This window comes from Erythrolamprus reginae, chromosome 1 (assembly GCF_031021105.1).
Source record: "Erythrolamprus reginae isolate rEryReg1 chromosome 1, rEryReg1.hap1, whole genome shotgun sequence".
Lineage (NCBI taxonomy): Eukaryota > Metazoa > Chordata > Lepidosauria > Squamata > Dipsadidae > Erythrolamprus > Erythrolamprus reginae.
In genome coordinates this window covers 311,489,901-311,510,049 of record NC_091950.1, presented here as the reverse complement: position 1 = coordinate 311,510,049, position 20,149 = coordinate 311,489,901, and the positions used below count along the sequence as shown (strand labels likewise).

At 40.6% G+C, this 20,149-nt stretch overlaps 1 protein-coding gene across 1 annotated transcript in view; it reads right to left on the bottom strand.

The window, feature by feature from the left end:
* The window catches only part of LOC139157118 (ectonucleotide pyrophosphatase/phosphodiesterase family member 1-like), a 72,856-nt gene that overhangs the window by 4,621 nt on the left and 48,086 nt on the right, over positions 1-20,149 (bottom strand). The window contains exons 15-24 of the mRNA XM_070733529.1: positions 19,673-19,800; positions 17,478-17,547; positions 15,125-15,212; positions 14,031-14,206; positions 12,844-12,889; positions 12,584-12,738; positions 11,009-11,144; positions 9,528-9,608; positions 7,033-7,165; positions 1,699-1,855 (exon numbers count right to left, since the gene is read on the bottom strand). Of these exons, the coding sequence (XP_070589630.1) occupies positions 1,699-1,855; positions 7,033-7,165; positions 9,528-9,608; positions 11,009-11,144; positions 12,584-12,738; positions 12,844-12,889; positions 14,031-14,206; positions 15,125-15,212; positions 17,478-17,547; positions 19,673-19,800 (1,170 nt within the window). The remainder of the gene's footprint in view (positions 1-1,698; positions 1,856-7,032; positions 7,166-9,527; positions 9,609-11,008; positions 11,145-12,583; positions 12,739-12,843; positions 12,890-14,030; positions 14,207-15,124; positions 15,213-17,477; positions 17,548-19,672; positions 19,801-20,149) is intronic.

Below are 20,149 nucleotides of genomic sequence, written 5' to 3'. Positions count from 1 at the left end.
CATATTGGTGGATATGTGAGCTCGGGTCTGGTGCGCATGTGTGCGCTGGACAGCTGCTTTTTGGGCCTTCTGGGCCCACTGTTTTCAGCCTCCGGAGGGGTGGGAAAGGCCCTTTTTGCCCTTCCCAGGCTCCTAGAAAGGCTCTGAAGTCTGGAGAGTGCAAAAATCGGGTGTGCCATCACATACCAGGAGCAGGGGGTGTCACGTGTGTATGTGCAGGGCATGCATGGAATTATTGATGTGGCCCCGTGCCCCTTCCCTTTTGGCACACAACCAAAAAAGGTTCGCCATCCCTATGTAAAGTATTAACGATCCACTCCAATTATCAATTTCATACTTGATATATATTTACTTTACCCCTATTTCCATGATTCCTACTTGCAGCCTGAATATCAAAACTTCAGAAAGATCATAATTAATAATTTATTTAATAATTTATTAGACTTGTATGCCGCCGTTCTCCGAAGACTCGGGGCAGCTCACAACAGCAATAAAACAGTACAATATAAATCTAATATTTAAAACTATAACTAAAACCCCACTATCTCAAAAAACAATACTATACAGTCACAACCACGCATAACCCTTAATGGTCAGAGAGGAGGATACATTAATTGCCCCATGCCTGGTGACATAGATAGGTGTTCAGGGTCTTGCGGAAGGCGAGGAGGGTGTGGGCAGTTTGAATATCCGGGGGGAGTTGATTCCAGAGGGCCTGGGCCGCCACAGAGAAGGCTCTTCCCCTAGAGCCCGCCAGACGACATTGTTTAGTCAACAGGACCCAGAGAAGGCCAATTCTGTGGGACCTAATTGGCCGTTGGCATTCATGTGGCAGAAGGCAGTCCCGTAGGTATTCTGGTCTGATACCATGTAGTGCCTTATAGGTCATCACCAACACTCTGAATTGTGTCTGGAAACTAATCGGCAACCTGTCCAAATAGAGCCGCAATTGGTGCACCAGGCAAACCTGGGCAAGCGCCCTCCTCACCACAGCTGAAAGAGGATGTTCTAAAGTCAGCTGTGGATCAAGGAGGACGCCCAAGTTGCGGACCCTCTCTGAGAGGGTCAATAATTCCCCCTGCCCCAGGGTAATGGACGGACAGATGGGATTGTCCTTGGGAGGCAAAACCCACAGCCACTCCGTCCTGTCAGGGTTGAGTTTGAGCCTGTTGACACCCATCCAGACCCTAACAGCCTTCAGGCACTGGCACATCACTTCCACTGCTTCGCCGAGTGGACACAGGGTGGAGATATACAACTGGGTGTCATCAGTATACTCATGACACCTTGCCCCGTATCCTTGGATGACCTCACCCAACGGTCTCATATAGATATTAAATAGAATGACAGAAATCTCTGTATAAGATCCATGGGCCGGGGGGGAGGGGAGGGATGATTATCTAAGGGCAGAAAACAACTTTGGTGATAATAACACAATTATTTATAAACATAAGACCCCATAATTAGGACTGTGCTAATGTTGTGCTACAGTTTATGCTAGGGATAGACATGAGGCTTTTTATGTTAAAAGCTATGCAAAATATTCTACCCATTTCAAACATTTTCCTATATTTTTCACATTTTTAAGTCTCTGCCCACACCTACTATAAAAACTAGAAACTTGCATTTTTTAAAATTAAAAAAACCCACCTCTTTTGTGAGTCGTTTATGTTTCATGTATTAAAAGATTATACTCACTGTACAACTTTCACTGTTCTCTTTTCTGTGAGGTATAATGTAAGATATAACATCGAGGGATCCTTCACATTGCAAAGGCGTCTGGGAAACATTTTTACAACTTGTCAATGTAATGAAGTAGTGAGTGGGAATCAGGACCAGTGAATTAGCGGAGTGCCTGAAATTTAATTTTTAAAAAATGGGAGGGGGGAAGCAACATTTTCTTGTTAGTTGTACTGAGCATACTCCATACACCAAGGAAATATACATCTATTCAGTTAAACCAAAAGCATAGCTTTAAATGATCTACTATCAGCCGCCTTGACTCTGCGAGGATAGGGGGGGGGCTATAAATCTAATAAAATAAAATAAATAAATAAAAATATTTCAGTAGATATAGCCCAAGGGTGTCAAACTTGTTTTTGGTCCACTGATATATTGTGACTTATTTATTATTCATTCATTCATTCATTCATTCATTCATTCATTCATTCATTCATTCATTTATTAGATTTGTATACCGCCCCTCTCTGTAGACTCGGGCGGCTAACAACAATAATAAAAACAGCATATAACAAATCCAATATTTAAAATAACTAAAAAAAACCTTATTAAAAACCAAACAAGCACACACACAAACATACCATGTATAAATTGTATAGGCCTAGGGGGAAAGGATATCTCAGTTCCCCTATGCCTGACGACAGAGGTGGGTTTTAAGGACTTTTTCCACCTTTGATAAAACAAGGGTGAGTGTGGCAAGCACGTGATGCATCTGGACTCAGGGCCGCCGATAGACCGGTATTACTGGGAGTGGCGTCAGGGGCCCGGCCAAATTGAATAATGGGGGGGTCCGGCGCCCGCCAAAATCTCTCCAACCCCGATTGCGACGAACTCTGCCTCTGCGGAGCTTCTCCGACCGCGGCCCGCACCTTCTTCCCACCCCCGCGAGGAAAGAAGGCAGGGAGACTGGCAGATAGGCAGGGAGCCCCGATGGCAGCCGCGGAAGGAGCTTGGCCCTCCGGAAGCCAAGCTCCCCATTGCTATGGGAAGCCAGCCGCTTCTCCTGCTGAGCCCAGTCCTCTCCCGGTGGCTTTCGGCTCCTCCCGCCGAGGAGCTGCAAGGCTGGCCCCGGAGCCCCGGGCGGCCAGCGTTCCCTCGTGCCCGGTGGGCTCCCCTTTCCTAAACCCCCAACAGCCCCCTCCTTCCCTTCCCGCCCTGCCCTCCTTCCCCGAGGCGTCCCTTGCCCATCATCCCCTGCCGGGCAATGGGGCAGCAGGACTGCTAGATGGGCAGCTCTTCCGGTGAGGGTGGGCAAGGCGCGCCCTTCTCAGCTCTCGGCCTCCATGGCTTCGTAACGGCCTTTGCCCGCGCAGAAAGCATCCTTCCTCGCACCCAGTGCCAGCCATGGGGGCTTCCGCCGCCACCTTCCGCAAGGCCCCCGAGGAGCTGCGTGGGTCTCCAGCCTTCTCCTGGTGAGTCACCATGGCAAGGATGCGGGCGAGGGAGAAAGGGAAGAACCCGGCGCCTCGGGCGCTTCCCTCTTGCGGTAGAGGGGTAGGTGGTTTGTGGGGAGCGGGGGAGGGAAGGAGCCGGCATAGTCAAAATCACAATTTCTTTCGTTTCTTTTTCTTTCTTTCTCTATTTCTCTCTTGCTCTTTCATTCTTTTTTCTTTATCTTGCTTTCTTTCTTTCTCTTGCTTTCTCTCCTTCCTTCCTTCTTTCCATTTCTTTCATTCCCCCTCTCTTTTTATTTCTCTTTCATTCTCTTTCTTTCCTCTTTCTTTCCTTCCTTCTTTCTTTCTTTCATTTCTTTTTCTCTCTTTCTCTCTTTCTCTTTCATTCTTTTTTCTTTCTCTTGCTTTTTTTCTTCCTCTTTCTTTATCTCCTTCCTTCCCTCCTTCCATTTCTTTCATTCCCCCTCTCTCTTTTTATTTCTCTTTCATTCTCTTTCTTTCTTTCTTTCTTTCTCTTTCTTGCTCTTTTTCTTTCTCTCTTTTACCTTCCCTTCCTCTATTTCTTCTTTTCTTTCTCCTTCCTACCTTCTTCCCTCCCTTCCTTCCTTCAGTCCTTCCTCTCTTACTCTCCCCTTTCATAAGTTTCCTTCCTTCCTTCCTCTGTTCCTGTCCCTTCCCCCTTTCTTTCTTTCTTTCTTTCTTTCCTTCCCTCCCTCCATTTCTTGCTTTCCTTCTCCTTCCTCCCTTCTTTCCTCCCTCACTCCCTTCTTTCACTCCTTTCTCTCTTACTCTCCCCTTTCACACCTTTCCTTGCTTTCTTTGCACCCTTCCTCTGTTCCTGTCCCTTCCCTCTTTCCTTCCTTCCTTCCTTCCCACCCTCCGTCCATTCATTCACCCATTCCTCTCTTGATCGCCCCTTTTACCATTCCTTCCTTCCTTCCTTCCTTCCTTCCTTCATAGCTCGCCCTCGCCTTTCTTCCCTTCCTTCCAGATGGGAGTGCCTCCTCAAGACACCCGCCCGACTGCTGGTACCCTGCTTTTTCTCTCCCCTCGTCCTTTCCAGCTCCTCGCCAGTGGCTGCCGGGTGTGGGATCCCCCTCCACTCTCCCCTCGCTAGAAAGCACATGGTTTTGTCAACAAGGCCTCTTCCAAGAAGGGAGAAGTGCCAAGGAGCCGTAAATAAGCCTCGCTCCGCCTGACCGATGCCAGGAGGATCTTTCTTTCCCTCGCCGCTCCCGCTTCTTTCTTTCTCCTGGACGAGTCCACACAATCGGCTTAACCCAGTTCCTGAAATAGCCTATGGCAGTGCTTCCCAACCTTGACAACTTGAAGATATCTGGACTTCAACTCCCAGAATTCCCCAGCCAGCGTTTGCTGGCTGGGGAATTCTGAGAGTTGAAGTCCAGATATCTTCAAGTTGCCAAGGTTGGGAAACACTGGCCTATGGGACCACCTCGCTTGGCGTGAAGCGGGAAATGATCCCCGGGGGATGGAGTGGCTTGGCGACTTAAAATAGTTTTAAAATGGTGGGGGGGCAGACACTTAGGCTGCATGGGGCCCCAAAATTCCTGATGGCGGCCCTGTCTGGACTCTGCGTAGTAAGCTTGCTACCCCGATGTAACCCATCAGGATGTATCAAGCGTAGGCTAATTTATACTTGAACCTGCAATGAAGTAATGCAGCCTCTAGGGGGAGCCGATCTCCCTTGTTAAAACGATTCCACAAACTATAGTGGAATTATTTCCAGGTACATTCAAAGAACTGTTTATAAACCTTTAAAACTATATGTAATGAGGCCAGACTATTTGTATGAGAATTTTTTTTCTCCTTTCAATCAGTCTGGGCTTCACAATCTCCAAGCAAATTTATTTTCTCAAATCACACTATTAAAATTAGATCTGATAGAAACAGAAATCATGGGTGTTTCCATTTCCTGTTCCAACTTGTACGTATAGAAACATAGAAGCATAGAAGACTGATGGCAGAAAAAGACCTCATGGTCCATCTAGTCTGCCCTTATACTATTTCCTGTATTTTATCTTACAATGGATCTATGTTTATCCCAGGCATGTTTAAATTCAGTTACCATGGATTTACCAACCACGTCTGCTGGAAGTTTGTTTTAAGGATCTACTACTCTTTTAGTGAAATAATATTTTCTCCCGTTGCTTTTGATCTTTCCCCCAACTAACCTCAGATTGTGTCCCCTTGTTCTTGTGTTCACTTTCCTATTAAAAACACTTCCCTCCTGAACCTTATTTAACCCTTTAACATATTTAAATGTTTTGATCATGTCCCCCCTTTTCCTTCTGTCCTCCAGACTATACAGATTGAGTTCATTAAGTCTTTCCTGATACGTTTTATGCTTAAGACCTTCCACCATTCTTATGTATCACAGACATGATGTGTGAATTGTGTTTTCAAAATGTACTTGAAATGTATTTCTCTTTCTTATAAATCTTATAATTACTACCAAAATGGTGATGGACATTCTTTACAGAAAAGGGAGGTATACTTTTAATACAAAGTTGAATAAGATACCTCCACATGATTTGAGGCATTCATGCAAGTGATAGAAGCAGGATTGCCCTGTTGAAATGAAAGCTCCACTAGAGTCATGGTTATGTGTGGACATCATAATGCGCATGTAAAAGGGATGACAAGACACTGCCTCCATCATTTGTTTCTCCTTTTGATATTCCTCCCCTGCTTCTTCATGGATCCTTCAATAAGGGCTGCCCACAACACTGTTAGAATATTAATGCATATTCCTTGATAACCACTTGAACCAATACCTCGTCTTACGAACTTAATTGGTTCCAGGACGAGGTTCGTAAGGTGAAAAGTTCGTAAGATGAAACAATGTTTCCCATAGGAATCAATGGAAAAGCCAATAATGCGTGCAAGCCGATTAGGAAAATCCAAAACATTAAGGTTTTTTTTAAAAAAAGCTGCCGGCAGATGAAGCTGAGGCGAACGGAGTGGGGGGAGTGACAGCGAGAGGTGGCAAGAGGTGGCAGTCCCAACGAAGCAAGGCGAAAAGAGCCTCTCTTGAGCTCCATGGGTCTTTCCCTCCTGTTTTTGCCCACACCGTTCTGCTCATTTTCCCCACACTTTTCTCCTCTCTTGAGCTCCATGGGTCCCTCCCGTTTTTTCCCACCCTGTCCTGCTCATTTTCCCCACACCTTTCTCCTCTCTTGAGCTCCATGAGTCTTTTCGTCCTGTGTTTGTCCCCCCTACTCTGCCCATTTTTTTGATCCTGGGATTCCCCTCCTGGGATTTCCCTACAGCATCGCGTTTTTGCGGAAGTCAGGAGGTGGGGTTTCCCATGGAGGGGAGCCTCGGGATCCCAGGATCGCAAAAACTGGGGCTTGGCTTGCAACAAAAGTCTGGAGGCGGAGCATCCCAGCGGCAGCGGCAGGTTCATAAGGTGAAAAAAGTTCGTAAGAAGAGGCAAAAAAATTCCGAACCCTGGGTTTGTATCTTGAAAAGTTTGTATGACGAGGGGTTCGTATCATGAGGTACCACTGTACTTTTAGATTATTGTGAACATTGAAATAGTTTTACCCACCAGCTTTTAAATACCATATCAAAATATCTTTCATACACTTTGAAGTAAAATATGTATTAAAATACTTATTTGAATGTAATTTTCTTTTTAAAAAGAAAATAGTTTACACATGCTAACATCCAATACAGCTCAGTGATACATATGGAAGAAGCCACAAAGAGATTGATAGGCTCAGTATAAATGGCTAATTGTCTTCAGGACATAGACTCTATTAAGTAAGAAAAATATATTTCAAAGGAGGGTTGTTCCCATTAATTAAATTAAAGTGGTTATTTCAACACACAGTCTCTCTCATAAACACAAAAGTTAAAAAAGATGTCTGCCTACCTTCTTATTACCTCTGGGGTATCATATACGCCATCATAGTCGTAATCAAATATAGGACCCGTGATCACATTTACACCATTCCTGCCTTCAGCATATGATGGCAACAGGACAGCATTAAAATATTTCCAAATCACTGAAAGAACAAGGGAGAATATCACTAAGAAAATGCCATGCGGAGAGGGGCGGCATACAAATCTAAATAATAAATAAATAAATAAATGATCTGAAGAGAACAAGTCCATGGGTGATGCTACTGTTTGAAGGTCTATGTTTATTGTTTTTGTTCTACAATCATGGGCTGCTTTTATTTTACTTATTTATCAAACTGGTATGAATATGTTGGAACTACACAGTCCTAATCAATATTTTGTACTTGGCATATTGGAGGTTTGGAGCTTGAGATATGAGCTTCCAAGTCCAAGATGTATTTATGAATGGATTTAACTTTGATGCACAACCTCAGGACTTCGAAATATAAAGCAAACCATGATGCTTGCTTTGACCATCTTTTAAAAAATAATTCTTGAATGGACTGACACTCTCTACAGTGGAGATCTAGAATCTAGAAATTCTCCTAATCTTTAGAAATAGATAATCAGTAGAAAATGTTTCATACACTATAAACATTTTCCATCAATGGTTTACATAAAGACTACTTTGGCTAGTTTAAGAATTGCACTTGGAACTTGGGCAACCAAGGAAGCACAGTGTTCAATCTATGTCCATGAAATTACCCATCTCTGGATTAGAGAACTGAAAACAATCCCAGTCCCTTTGAGCACAATGGGTTTACTCCCAAGTAAATAGAGAGATTATTTTAGCCTTCCAATTTTAAAAGTGTCTTGCTTGCATGAGTGAAGAAGCTACATAAAGGAACAGAAGATCCATTTCTGTTTTGATTTGCTAAATCATGGTATGATCATTTGAAGTAGACTGCAGACATACAGAATCAAGAATGTAGGCCAGTGATGGCGAACTTTTTTGGCACCAAGTGCCCAAACCGAAATGTGTTTGGATGTGCGCGCACCAGAACACAGGAAACCCAAAAACCAGCTGACCATACACATGTGTGCACCAGCCAGCTGGTCTTTGATTTTCCAGCACGTGCAAGCACACTGGCCAGCTGGTCTTCGCACATGACAGAAACCCAAAGACCAGCTGGCTGGCACACAGATTCCTATTCTTCGGCCATTTTCTGACATTTTTTGGGCCATTTTCTGGGCGAGTTTTGTGCTGTCCCAGTAACAAGCCCCCCAGGAAATAGGTCCCCAACACACTGATTTTACAAAATTTAAGCATTTAATTCTGACATTTTATGAGCAGTGAAATAAGTATTTTTGGTGCCAACTGCCAATTAGAGTTCCCACAACGGGCCAGGGTCCAAACAGAAACCAAAACAAACAGATTATTTCTTTGATCTCCTTCACGGACTCACTCTGAGTTGGCAGAAATCCCAGATATAATTAGTCCAACTTGCCAGTTTGTAATTCATCATTGAAACAATAATATCCAAAGAGAGAAATCTGAGCGAACAGTTAGAACATAACGAAAGTTGACTTCCGCACTGAAGCATCATGTGGCTAAGCCTTAATAGTCTATTAGACATGGCAAATTGTTCTACAGATCTATTTGAGCAGGAACCTCATCTTGCTTAGCCACTTGTGTCTTCTGGCAACTCTGTATACCCTAGCATCAAGAAGAGGCTCCTCCACTTCTCCTTAGTCATCCATGTGCACCTTGGGAGGTGCAGAAGGCTCTGGTTGGCTTTCAGCCTCTGACATCACATCCTCCCCGACCTCCTCACTATCAGACTCGGGTGGCAGGTACATGAGCTACCTACCGTCTCTCAATCCTTGGGATCAGTGACCAGCTGTGTGGGATGCAGACAAGCCACAACAGGTTTCAGACTGGTTTCTGTCTGGTTTCCATGCCAAAAATGGCTTTTGGCTGTTTTTCAGGCCATTTTCTGACACCCCAGCGTCCACAAAGACCAGCTTGGTGGTGTGCAACTGTGCGCTAGTAACCAGAAGAGCAGCTGGGGATGGCACACATACCCACAGAAAGGGCTTTGCATGCCACCTCTGGTATTTGTGCCATAGATTCACCATCATGGATGTAGTCATTCAGGAAATTATTATGAGCCTGAAGAATTATAGTACAATGTAGAACACCATCATCATTTATTGGGCATTACCAGTGAAGGGCCACCAAAAATGTTACTACCACACTGTGGGTGTGGCTTATGCAGGATGCCCTGTATTTTCTTTCAACATCTTTCAGTGCAAATTGGTGCTCTGGGGTGGAGCTCCATTTTTGCTACTCCACTATGTGTCCCGTCCCCCACCCCCCGTCCGGGCAGAAGCCCACCCCTGGACACTACTATATGTATTTTATTGCAGACACAATCCAAAGAGCATAACTTTATATAATTATATTTTATTAGCTTTTATTTTTCCCATAAAAAGAAATAAAACCCCATCATAATTAACCTTTACCTTGAAAAGCAGAATACATTGGAGCTATGTTGCTTGAGAGAAGTCCTTCATAATAATTTTTCTTATCTTCTTTAATCAGATCTAGAAACATAAAAATATATAAGCAAGTATTTATAACTGATTCATATCAATATATCAAATGACAGAAAAACCTTTCTAGCTTTTGAAATAAATACACGGTATCAAACATTTAAGTCCAAATATATTCAAGAGTCAAACAGATGACTTCACTTATTGATTTATTTATGTGCTGTATTTATTTTAATGTATAGGCCACCCAATACCTAAACAATACCTTAAGATATTGTTGTGGCTTAAGATATTACATATTGTTATTAAATATTCTTAATCCAGTACACCAGTACAACGACATTTCCAAGATGAGTGAGCTACATCTCCCAGAATGACCAACTACTATGGCTATTGGCCTGTTGACTGGACATCTTGTAGTCCCAACATATTTAGAGGATACCAAAATGTGTGAAGCAGTGTTCACCAAAGAGAGCATTCCAAGATTTCTCAGGAATGTTGGCAAGCACACTGAACTCACACAAGAGGATGCCACCTATTTGGGGATTGATTGTGTTTATGACAAGAAAACATCCAATTCATAAATTACTTAAAATACAAAAAAATAAATCAAAATGTAAATATTAAAATAAATGTCAATGTTAAGGGCTGAATTTCCAAAAGCAAATATAGAACACTTCAGAATTATATTTTTCATACTAAGCCTTTAGTATGAGTGGTTTTCCACATCATCTGGTCACTGTTATAAAATATACTGTATTGAAGCTCATTTTTTTGAGAAATTAAGCACTGTAATATTTATGTACCACTCACAGATGTATATTTATTTTAACATTAAAATGCTGGTTCTTTTATAGTTTGAATTTAAAACGTGTTTTGTGCCAGAGGTAGGTTCCTCCCGATTCGGAAGAGCTATTTAGAACTAGTAGCAGGAATTTACTCCCACTCACCAAACCAGGAACAATGAGTGGCTGAATCCATGAACTGACTCTCTTGATGGTGCTGTAGGAACCGCCATGTTATTTTTTGCTCTTGTGCATGCACAGAAGCTGGGTTTTCAGCACTGTGAGCGTGCCCACGTGGCGAGGGAGGAAGCGAACCAGCACCCCTGTTTTGTACCAATCAGAATTCTACAATACTATATAAATATCAATTAAAGATTTTCTAGATTGGGTATGACTTACCTCAAACATTTAATTCTTATATACTGTATAAAAGAAGATTGTTTTTTAAGAAACAGAAGATTGACACATTTTTTAAGAAACAGAAGATTGACACATTTTAAGAAACAGAAACAAGTTTTATTTTGGCTATTAATTAGTCTCTGCTGTGGCTCATCTCAAATAAACTAACTAGGCTTGTACCTGGTTATTACCTTAAAGGGACCCAGCAGAACTATAAGCTACAATAACTAATAAAACAATATTTAGAAGAAGACTATATGGAATTACCTGGAGGAAAAAGAAATCCATAGTTAAGCTGAGGGTGCTTTTTGTAAAATGAACAAATCTGACTGCTGTTTAAAGAAATACGATGATCCGTGTAGAAGCAGCTCCTGGTGGCACCTGCAGAGGTATTCCAGCGGTCCTAATTAACAAAACAAAACAAAAGTAACCAGTGGTTGTATATATGTATTGTATATAAAGAAGACAAAATAGCCCCCTGTTCTTCTTCATAACATATAATACTCCAGCTATATTATAAAAATGTGTTTTGTTTTAGCACTATAAAGTCTATATGTAATATACCATGTTTCCCCAAAAATAAGACCCTGACTTATATTTTTTTAACCCCGAAATAAGCGCTTGGCCTTACTGCCATATACTCAAAAGCCCGATTGGGATTATTATCAGGGGATGGCTTATTTTCTGGGAAATAGGATAACTCAGGCTAAGTTTAGATGCTTGAGAAGAGGATTTCTAAAGACCACTCTGTTCACAGGATTTATCATAAATCCTTTATACTTTCCCAAATCAAGAGTAGGCTGATGAAGCCCTATGTCCAAATTGCTGTGCACATAGGCCTTTACTTAAAGAGTGGGTAGCAATATGCATGCTTTTAGGATGCAATAGGACATGCCAATTGCATGATCTTCAACAAATCCTAATTTTAATCTATTCAGAGATTCTGTGTGTGTTGGTATAGGCCATGTAGCTATCTGATTGCAAAGGAGAAAATGGATTTTACAAGTCGTATAAGGGGGTTCAGAAGCATCAGTCAAGAACATCTTAAATAAGCATGACTTTTTCCAGGATTATCCTGAGTCCATTTCAGAATTTATTGTACAATAAATAAATATTCATCTTTTCTTGAACAGGGAAAGATGAAGCTACTTTTAAAGTGTTCCTAAAATGTGCTACTTGTTCAGTCACACATACTTCCAATTACTGTACATTGGAAGTATACATTACTGAATATCATTATTCAAGTATCCCTGACCCGCACACATGTATTCATACACTGAATACATGATATTCATACACTGAGAAATTATATTTTAAAAGTAGTGGTTCAATCCATCTGACTAGCAATGTAATAACTCTCCCAAAATTAAGTTACAAATTTCTTGTTAAGAAAAGAAACTAGCAAAGGACAAATCGAGATAAATGATAAAGGATCCCGATTTGGCTGGAGAATGATGCAAATTTGGAACAAAAAAAAATTCTGCATTATATCTGTGTATAAGCAACTGAGTTTTAGTTTCTGCTTCCATGATTCAGAGAAAAGAATATCCTGAATGCTTTTCTTGTATTTTTTCTGCAGAAGTACATGCAAATATGTGGTCATAGTTGGTAAAGAGAAAAAGAAAAAGCAGGGGGGAAATTTCAGCAGGCAAACTACATATGTTTCTGGTATTTTATTTAAACCATTGCTGAAAACATGCACTATTTAAAAATGATTTATAACCACAGTCTTTCCCCCCACTTAAATGAAGCCCACATCTGGCTTGCCACATTTTTTTTCCTGCTACTCGTTGCTTTATGACTTTTTCCTTCAAATGAATACTGAATTACCTGCTTACTTACATGCTTGTTAACAGAATAACTACTCCACAAAGGCATCTTGATGTTCTGGCTAAATCCACTGACATAACGATGATTATGGAGGAGGCAAAACTTCTGCTTCTTTTGGAGTACACGGGGCCTCCCAAATGGCAAGATGTATTTTTCTATCTTCTTTACTACAGAAGGTAAAAGGGCAAACTGGGCCTGTTATTGTACAGTATCTTCCCAGTCAAGCGTTTCTGCTTAAGATATCCACTCCTAAAAGCAGTTATAATACTTACCTTCTGAAGTGGTAAGATCTACCTGTGGTTGAATCAGTGGCAAGCCCTATATGTAAAGGGAAGCAGAGGATGAAGTCATTTTTATACATCGGACAGAAGAAACAAATAAAAAATTATATTAAAAATGGATGGGTGGGTGGGTAGGTAGGTAGATGAGAGAGAGAGAGAGAGAGAGAGATGGTGCCATGGATATTGCCTATCTGGACTTCAGCAAAGCCTTTGATACGGTTCCACATAAAGAGCTGATAGATAAATTAGTGAAGATTGGACTTAATCCCTGGATAGTTCAATGGATTTGCAGCTGGCTGAAGCGTAGACATCAGAGAGTTATTGTGAACGGCGAGTATTCTGACAGAGAGAGGTTACAAGTGGTGTGCCACAAGGGTCTGTTCTGGGTCCTATTCTTTTTAATGTGTTTGTGAGTGACATAGGGCACATTTTGGTAGGCAAGGTTTGCCTATTTGCCGATGACTCTAAAGTGTGCAATAGGGTTGATATTCCTGGAGGCATCTGTAATATGGTAAATGATTTAGCTTTACTAGATAAATTGTCAAAGCAATGGAAACTGCAGTTTAATGTTTCCAAATGTAAAATAATGCACTTGGGGAAAAGGAATCCTCAATCTGAGTATTATATTGGCAGTTCTGTGTTAGCAAAAACTTCAGAAGAGAAGGATTTAGGGGTAGTGATTTCTGACAGTCTCAAAATGGGTGAGCAGTGTGGTTGGGCGGTAGTAAATCCACAGTAACTGAATTTAAACATGCCTGGGATAAACATATATCCATCCTAAGATAAAAATACAGGAAATAGTATAAGGGCAGACTAGATGGACCATGAGGTCTTTTTCTGCCATCAGTCTTCTATGTTTCTAGATAGATAGATAGATAGATAGATAGATAGATAGATAGATAGATAGATAGATAGATAGATAGATAGATAATAGGTAGGTAGGTAGGTAGGCGGGTGGGTGGGTGGACGGACATACAGACAGAGATTGAGATGTGATTGAGATAGATGAGACAGACAGACAGACAGACAGACATACAGACAGACAGAATCCTAAATTAATTGTATCCAAATTTGTCCTTATATACCACCATGAAAATGGGAGGCATTTTTAATGAAATATCACCCAAAATTCTAATTGCTATACCCCAAGAGCAATTGTTGCTTCTCTAAGTCCTTACCAAAGATTTGCATGAGCAGCTATGGCCATCAGTGGAGGTCTTGTGTTCCACTGAAGGGCACGAAGCAGGGCTGCTTTCTTCTTTGGGATGCTTGGGAATATAACTGGCTCTCTTCAGAAGGTGGTTGAGGCTTCCATGAGTGCCATTGTTAGGGGCTGGCCTTAAATGAAGAAGATCTAAAGTAGTTGAGAAAACCATGTTAAAGACGTTGAAGGAATGCTTTACCTCACAGTTCAAACAAAATTCTTACAATAAATATGCTATAGGCATAGACAGTCACTACTTATCGTTGTTCTAAATGTAATAGCAGGCCATGCCAGTTATTCCATAAAAATATAGGTATAAATAAAGCATGCTATTTTAAAATAAAACCTTAAGAACAAATATCTGTTATTAAAAAATAATATGAAAATAGATAGGAAGAGTTAAACATATGGATCAAAACTAGAGAGATGTCCCCTATGGATAGTTTTAAAGAATCAAAAGAGAAGTTTTTAAAGGGAAAAAAAGGAGAATTAGATGGGGACCAAATTCTACTTCTAACATTACTGGAAACTGACATTGACATTGACATCAGAAATAATCTTTCAGCTTTTCAATATAATAAACATAACGAAAGTAAGTACAGGTAATCCTTGAATTACAATAGTTCAACTTTCAAAGTTGTATTGGGACTAAAAAAAGTGATTTATGACCATTTTTCACACAGCCATTGCGGCATCCTTGTGGTCACATGATTTACATACAAATGCATGATAACTGACTCACATTTATGATAGTTGCAATGTCTCAGGGTCATGTGATCACCTTTTGCAATCTTCTGACAAAGCAAAGTCAATGGAGATTGACTTAAGTGAACCATGTTTGCTTAACAAACCTTTTATTAACTTAATAACTGCAGTGATTCGCTTGATAGGTGGTAAAATGGGACACAACTCACTTAATACATCTCCCACTTAGCAACATAAATTTGGGGCTCAATTGAGGTCATAATTTGAGGACGACCTCTAGTATAATTCTAGATGAATGTTAAATATTTTCTAGAAATGTTTTGAGTTGAAGAGATAAAGGGGGAGCAAGCCAATTTATCATACCACATATTAAATTGTAGATTTCAATATTTTCAAAGGGATCAACCTCTGTTTGAAATTTGAATTGAGGTCCATATCCAATAAAGAGTGCCTATAACAAAAAAAACAACACATTTATTTACTTTGTTTATTCAATTTTCCATGGGCACTTAACTCAATCAAATGATTTTGGTTGAAATTGGAATGTCCAGTTGGTCTTTAACTGGAAAATTGCTGAATTTCCCAAAACAGTTTACTAAAAACTTGTTTTCAGAAGAAGAATATGGTTAAATCTATTTTTAAAAGACAGCTGACTCCCCTCTTAATAGATTTATGTAAATTGAAAAGTCACACAGGAAATCCAGATGAAAGTGAAGTTTGATATAGCATAGCTGACAGATTTCCACAATAGATTTCCATAATGGTCTGTACTCAACGAGAGCTACTTTTATTTCTTTGAACAATTAGAATATGTCCCAAATCATACATGTTTCTGTACTAATGTTAGTGGAATTGTAGGTTAGCTGCTTCCGTTTTCTGTCAGTATTTAGAATACATCTGCTTTGAAATAAATTATAATGAGCTACAAGCCATTTCATTCCAAGCAAAGAAGTTCATCAACCCTTTTGGAATTTCTTTTTCTTATTTTCTCCTTAAAACATCTGGGTTCCTCCCAACCCCAATTGCTGTGAATATTCTACTGCAAAGATTTGCATATATTCTCTTTCAATAATATAAAACCTCTAAGTTCTCCCAGCAAAGCTATTTAACTACTCTTTTCCCCAAAAACATTATACTTTTACATTTCATCACAGCTGCTCAAAAGATAGCATCAATGCAAAATGAAGAAGCTTACCATCTGGCTAGAAACTGATTCATTCAGCAACACAATGACTGTTTCTAACTTAAACAAATATAAGATTATGAAACTCACAAATTTGGTATCAGCTACTGAATTACTTTCATCCCACAATATCTCACTGGCAGTTCACACAAAGCAGCAGTTCTTGCAATTTAAAAGAAATTAAATATTGTAACTCTCTTTTCATTTTATTGAAGTGAACAGGTACTAATAGTCTTGAGATTTACATACCAGAATTTTCCCTACAGCAACAACATTGTATATAGTCTCTCCCTATCTCTTATATCATATATATTCTCTCCCTCCCATCTACTTCTCTTCTTTTTTACTTTCTATCTTTATATATATATATTACTTAATGTCTATTCTCTTCCCTATGTATTGTATATTGGACAAAGAATAAATAAATAAATAAATAATAAATTGTGAGGTGGGTTGGGCTGAGAGAAAGTGACTGGGCCTATGTCATCCAGCTGGCTTTCAGGCTAAGTTTGGACTAGAACTCACTCTCTCATTTTCTAGCCTGATACCTTAACCACTAGACTAGGGGTGTCAAAATAACATCACTACGGCAATGTTGCATGATGTATTTCCCCTTTTGCTAAACTGGGCGGGGTTGTGGCCAGCGCATGATGCATCTAGCCCACGGGGAGTGAGTTTGGCAGTGCTGCACTAGACCAAACTGGCTCTCTATAATATTCTCCGTTATTTATACAAGGGCCTGAAGAACTTGATTCACTTTCCTCAGCAAAGGAAATCAGACTGAGTATAAAGAAAGCATTTCCTGATAGCAAGAGTGTAGGTTTTATATACTGGGAGGTATTGTTTAGTAAATTTCTCCACAGAGCAGGGGGTTGGATTGGATGGATGATTAGACCCATTTTCAACTCAACATAATATTATCGTTCTACCTGCTGTTTTCTAAAGTAGGAAGTTACTGTAAGTTCATAGGCAGCTTCCAAGCAAAGATCTATTGAAAGGGGCTTGGTTTTCCTTTCCTGAGGGAGGAGGTCCCTTGAAAAATTGGAGGAAAGAAGAAGGGAGTGTGTGACTTCTTCCTAAATTACAATCCTATAGGACAGGGCTGTCAAACTCCTGGCCTGCGGAAAGTATGCATCACGTGCTGGCCACACCCACATCCGGTTTAGCAAAGGGGAAAAAGTCACAATAAGTCATGTGATACTGTTGTGACGACGTGAGTTTGACACTGCCGTAAGATATTGAAAGAAATAAAAGTAGGTTTGGCCTGAAAGAAAAATCTGATATTCAGCTGAGAAATCCACTGCACAGAGGGTTACAAAAAATAAAATGGTGATGTCTGGGTGGGTGGGCAGAGCCTCACGCTGCCACCACTACCAGTTATCCAAACCACCGGCAGTTGCTGCTACCAGTATGCCCGAACTGGGCAGAACCGGTAGCATTTCACCCCTGCTGAAATCTGAAAATAGAATCCCATGTTAAAGAACCCCAAAACAGCCCTGTGTTCATTAAATAGCTTGGAATATTACTCTTTACCTGCATGTTTTCAAATACATTGTCTGATCCATGAAATCCACCAGTGCAATATTTGAGCTCAGACGGTATCCTGCAAAACACAGGAATTTTTCCATAACAAATAAACCTGACAGGATCAATTAAAATAAAATTGCTTCCTGGCTTTTCTTTTACTCTTTATTGTGGTTAGCTCTGTCCCAGCTCCTGCCCCAAGGACTGTGGATGTGGGGAAGACATCCACATGCTGCAGGCCTGTTTTGCCCCCGGTGGAATCTGCTGATTAAGGCTCCTCTGACCAAGAAGACATGAGAGACAGGGAGGAAGAGAGTGTGGCAGACAGCTCAGAAGGAGATCAATTATCTAGCTCCTCTTTGGATTCAGAACAAGAGTTAATGATACAGCCACACATGGGGAGAGCGATGCATAGGCAACAACAACTGAGAGATTATTAATCAAAGAAAATGAAGCCACCTGTGGTTGGGTGGGGCTGTGGTAATTAGTGTGAGGCTGCTATAAATAGCAGCCTGTGGGTTTGGCCATTGTGGAGGATTATCTGATCGTTGTGTGTCATGACTGCTTTACTGACTTTGACCTTTTGTGTGCTGATTTTTCCCCCGCTTTGAAACTAAACCAGAGCAAAGTGTGTTTCATTTTGTGAATTACCTCACAGCTGCAAGCTAAGTATCACAGAACTGATAAGGGACTTGTACAAATTACCAGTTTGTTTGGAGACCAGTGCTCTTTGCTATACCAAAAGAGGGCTTGGTTTAAGTGAATTTTCATTATAAAGAACATTGTTTTGAATTTTCAAACGTGTGTGTGTCTGAAATTTGTATCTGTGAATTTTTGGGAGGATTCTACCAGAGAGCCCGACAGAACACTCTTCGACACAATGTAAGCCCATTCCCTTCTTTGGTTGCTCTGATTATAGAGTACTCTTTCTTAGGTCTGTCTACTAGTTTTCTATCCTATTCTATCTATCAGATCACACATAAAGTAGTTCCTAGTTGGAAGATTTTGGTGCTTACATAATTGTTTAGCAGGTGCTCTGTCCCACTCTACATACACTGCTCAAAAAAATAAAGGGAACACTTAAACAACACAATATAACTCCAAGTAAATCAAACTTCTGTGAAATCAAACTGTCCACATAGGAAGCAACACTGATTGACAATCAATTTCACATGCTGTTGTGCGCATTCAACTTTGTACAGAACAAAGTATTCAATAAGAATATTTCATTCATTCAGATTTAGGATGTGTTACTTGAGTGTTCCCTTTATTTTTTTTTGAGCAGTATATATATCCCCCTTGCTACTAGGTAGAACATTTTTTAAACTTCTTCAGCTCCTCAAACTGACACTGCCAATAAAGTAAAGACACCTGAAGAAAAAACAAGGTAGGACAAAAGATTGCCTGAATTCACAGATGATCACTCACATAATTTCAGTTAAGCTAAATAACTAGTTCTTCTTCATTGTGGTCTCTATTGTTCACAGATAATAAGCTGAAGGAGAACCTGAAGGAGAAGATAGTGACGGTGAACCTTTTTTTCCCCTTAGGTGCTGAAAGAGCATGTGCGTGCCATATTGTACATGCGCAAGTGCTCACACCCATGATTCAATACCTGGGGAGGGCGAAAATAGCTTCCCTCATCCCCCGAAGGACCTGTGGAGGTCAGAAACGGCCTGTTTCCCAACTTCTGGTGGGCCCAGTAGGGTCATGTTTTCCCCTCCCCAGGCTCCAAAGGCTTCCCTGGAGTCAGGAGAGGGTAAAAATGCCCTCTCCCATTCCCCTGGAGACTCTCTGGAAGCCAAAAATATGCTCCCAGAGCCTCTGTGTGAACCAAAAATCAGCTGGACAGCACAAACATGCACGTTGGAGCTGAGCTAGGGCAATGGCTCCCATGCCAGCAGATATGGCTCTGCGTACCATCTGTGGCACCCTTGCCAGAGGTTTGCCATCACTGCGCCATAAGATGACTAAGAAGAGGAGAATTGTTCCAAAAGTTGCAATTCTTAATGAGTATAAGCCAGTCTTTAGTGCTTAATAAAGGTGGAAGGTTGAGCCCATATGGGACCCTGGCAAAATGTTAGCAGGGTATAACATGTGGCATTGTTGCTCTTATGGAACGAAATGTAAGCTGGAAGTGAAAGATAAGGTAGCTCCCACTTCAGTGAAATAAATGGGAATTAAAACAAAAACTAAGAGCTTACCGGGCAAGCTGCCACTGCTGATCCATATAAAAATGTACAGATTCAATCCGGTTATTATTGGCATAGTGAAATCGCTTGGGAAGCATCTGCTTCAGATATGCCTTGAAATGCTGCTCTGGGACCAAACACTGCAATGTAGAAATCACAGTAGATGGTCATATCCAACACAATGCAAAACATCTTGCTATTTTTTCTCTGACTTTTTGTCACTTTCACACATTTCCTTTGGACGGTACTCAGACGGTAATTAGCAATGACATTATTGATTTGATTAGAGATAAATTGACCTATATTTATTAAGATTATACTTCTTTTTCTTCCAACAGATTGTCCACAAGGGGCAGGTAATACATAAATGATGTTGTTAAAGCATAATTAACTATAAGCAAACATTTATTAAAATACAAAAGGACAGTCATAATAAATAACAAATTTCTCCTTCCATATATTAAGCATCCGAAACCTGCTTACACTTCT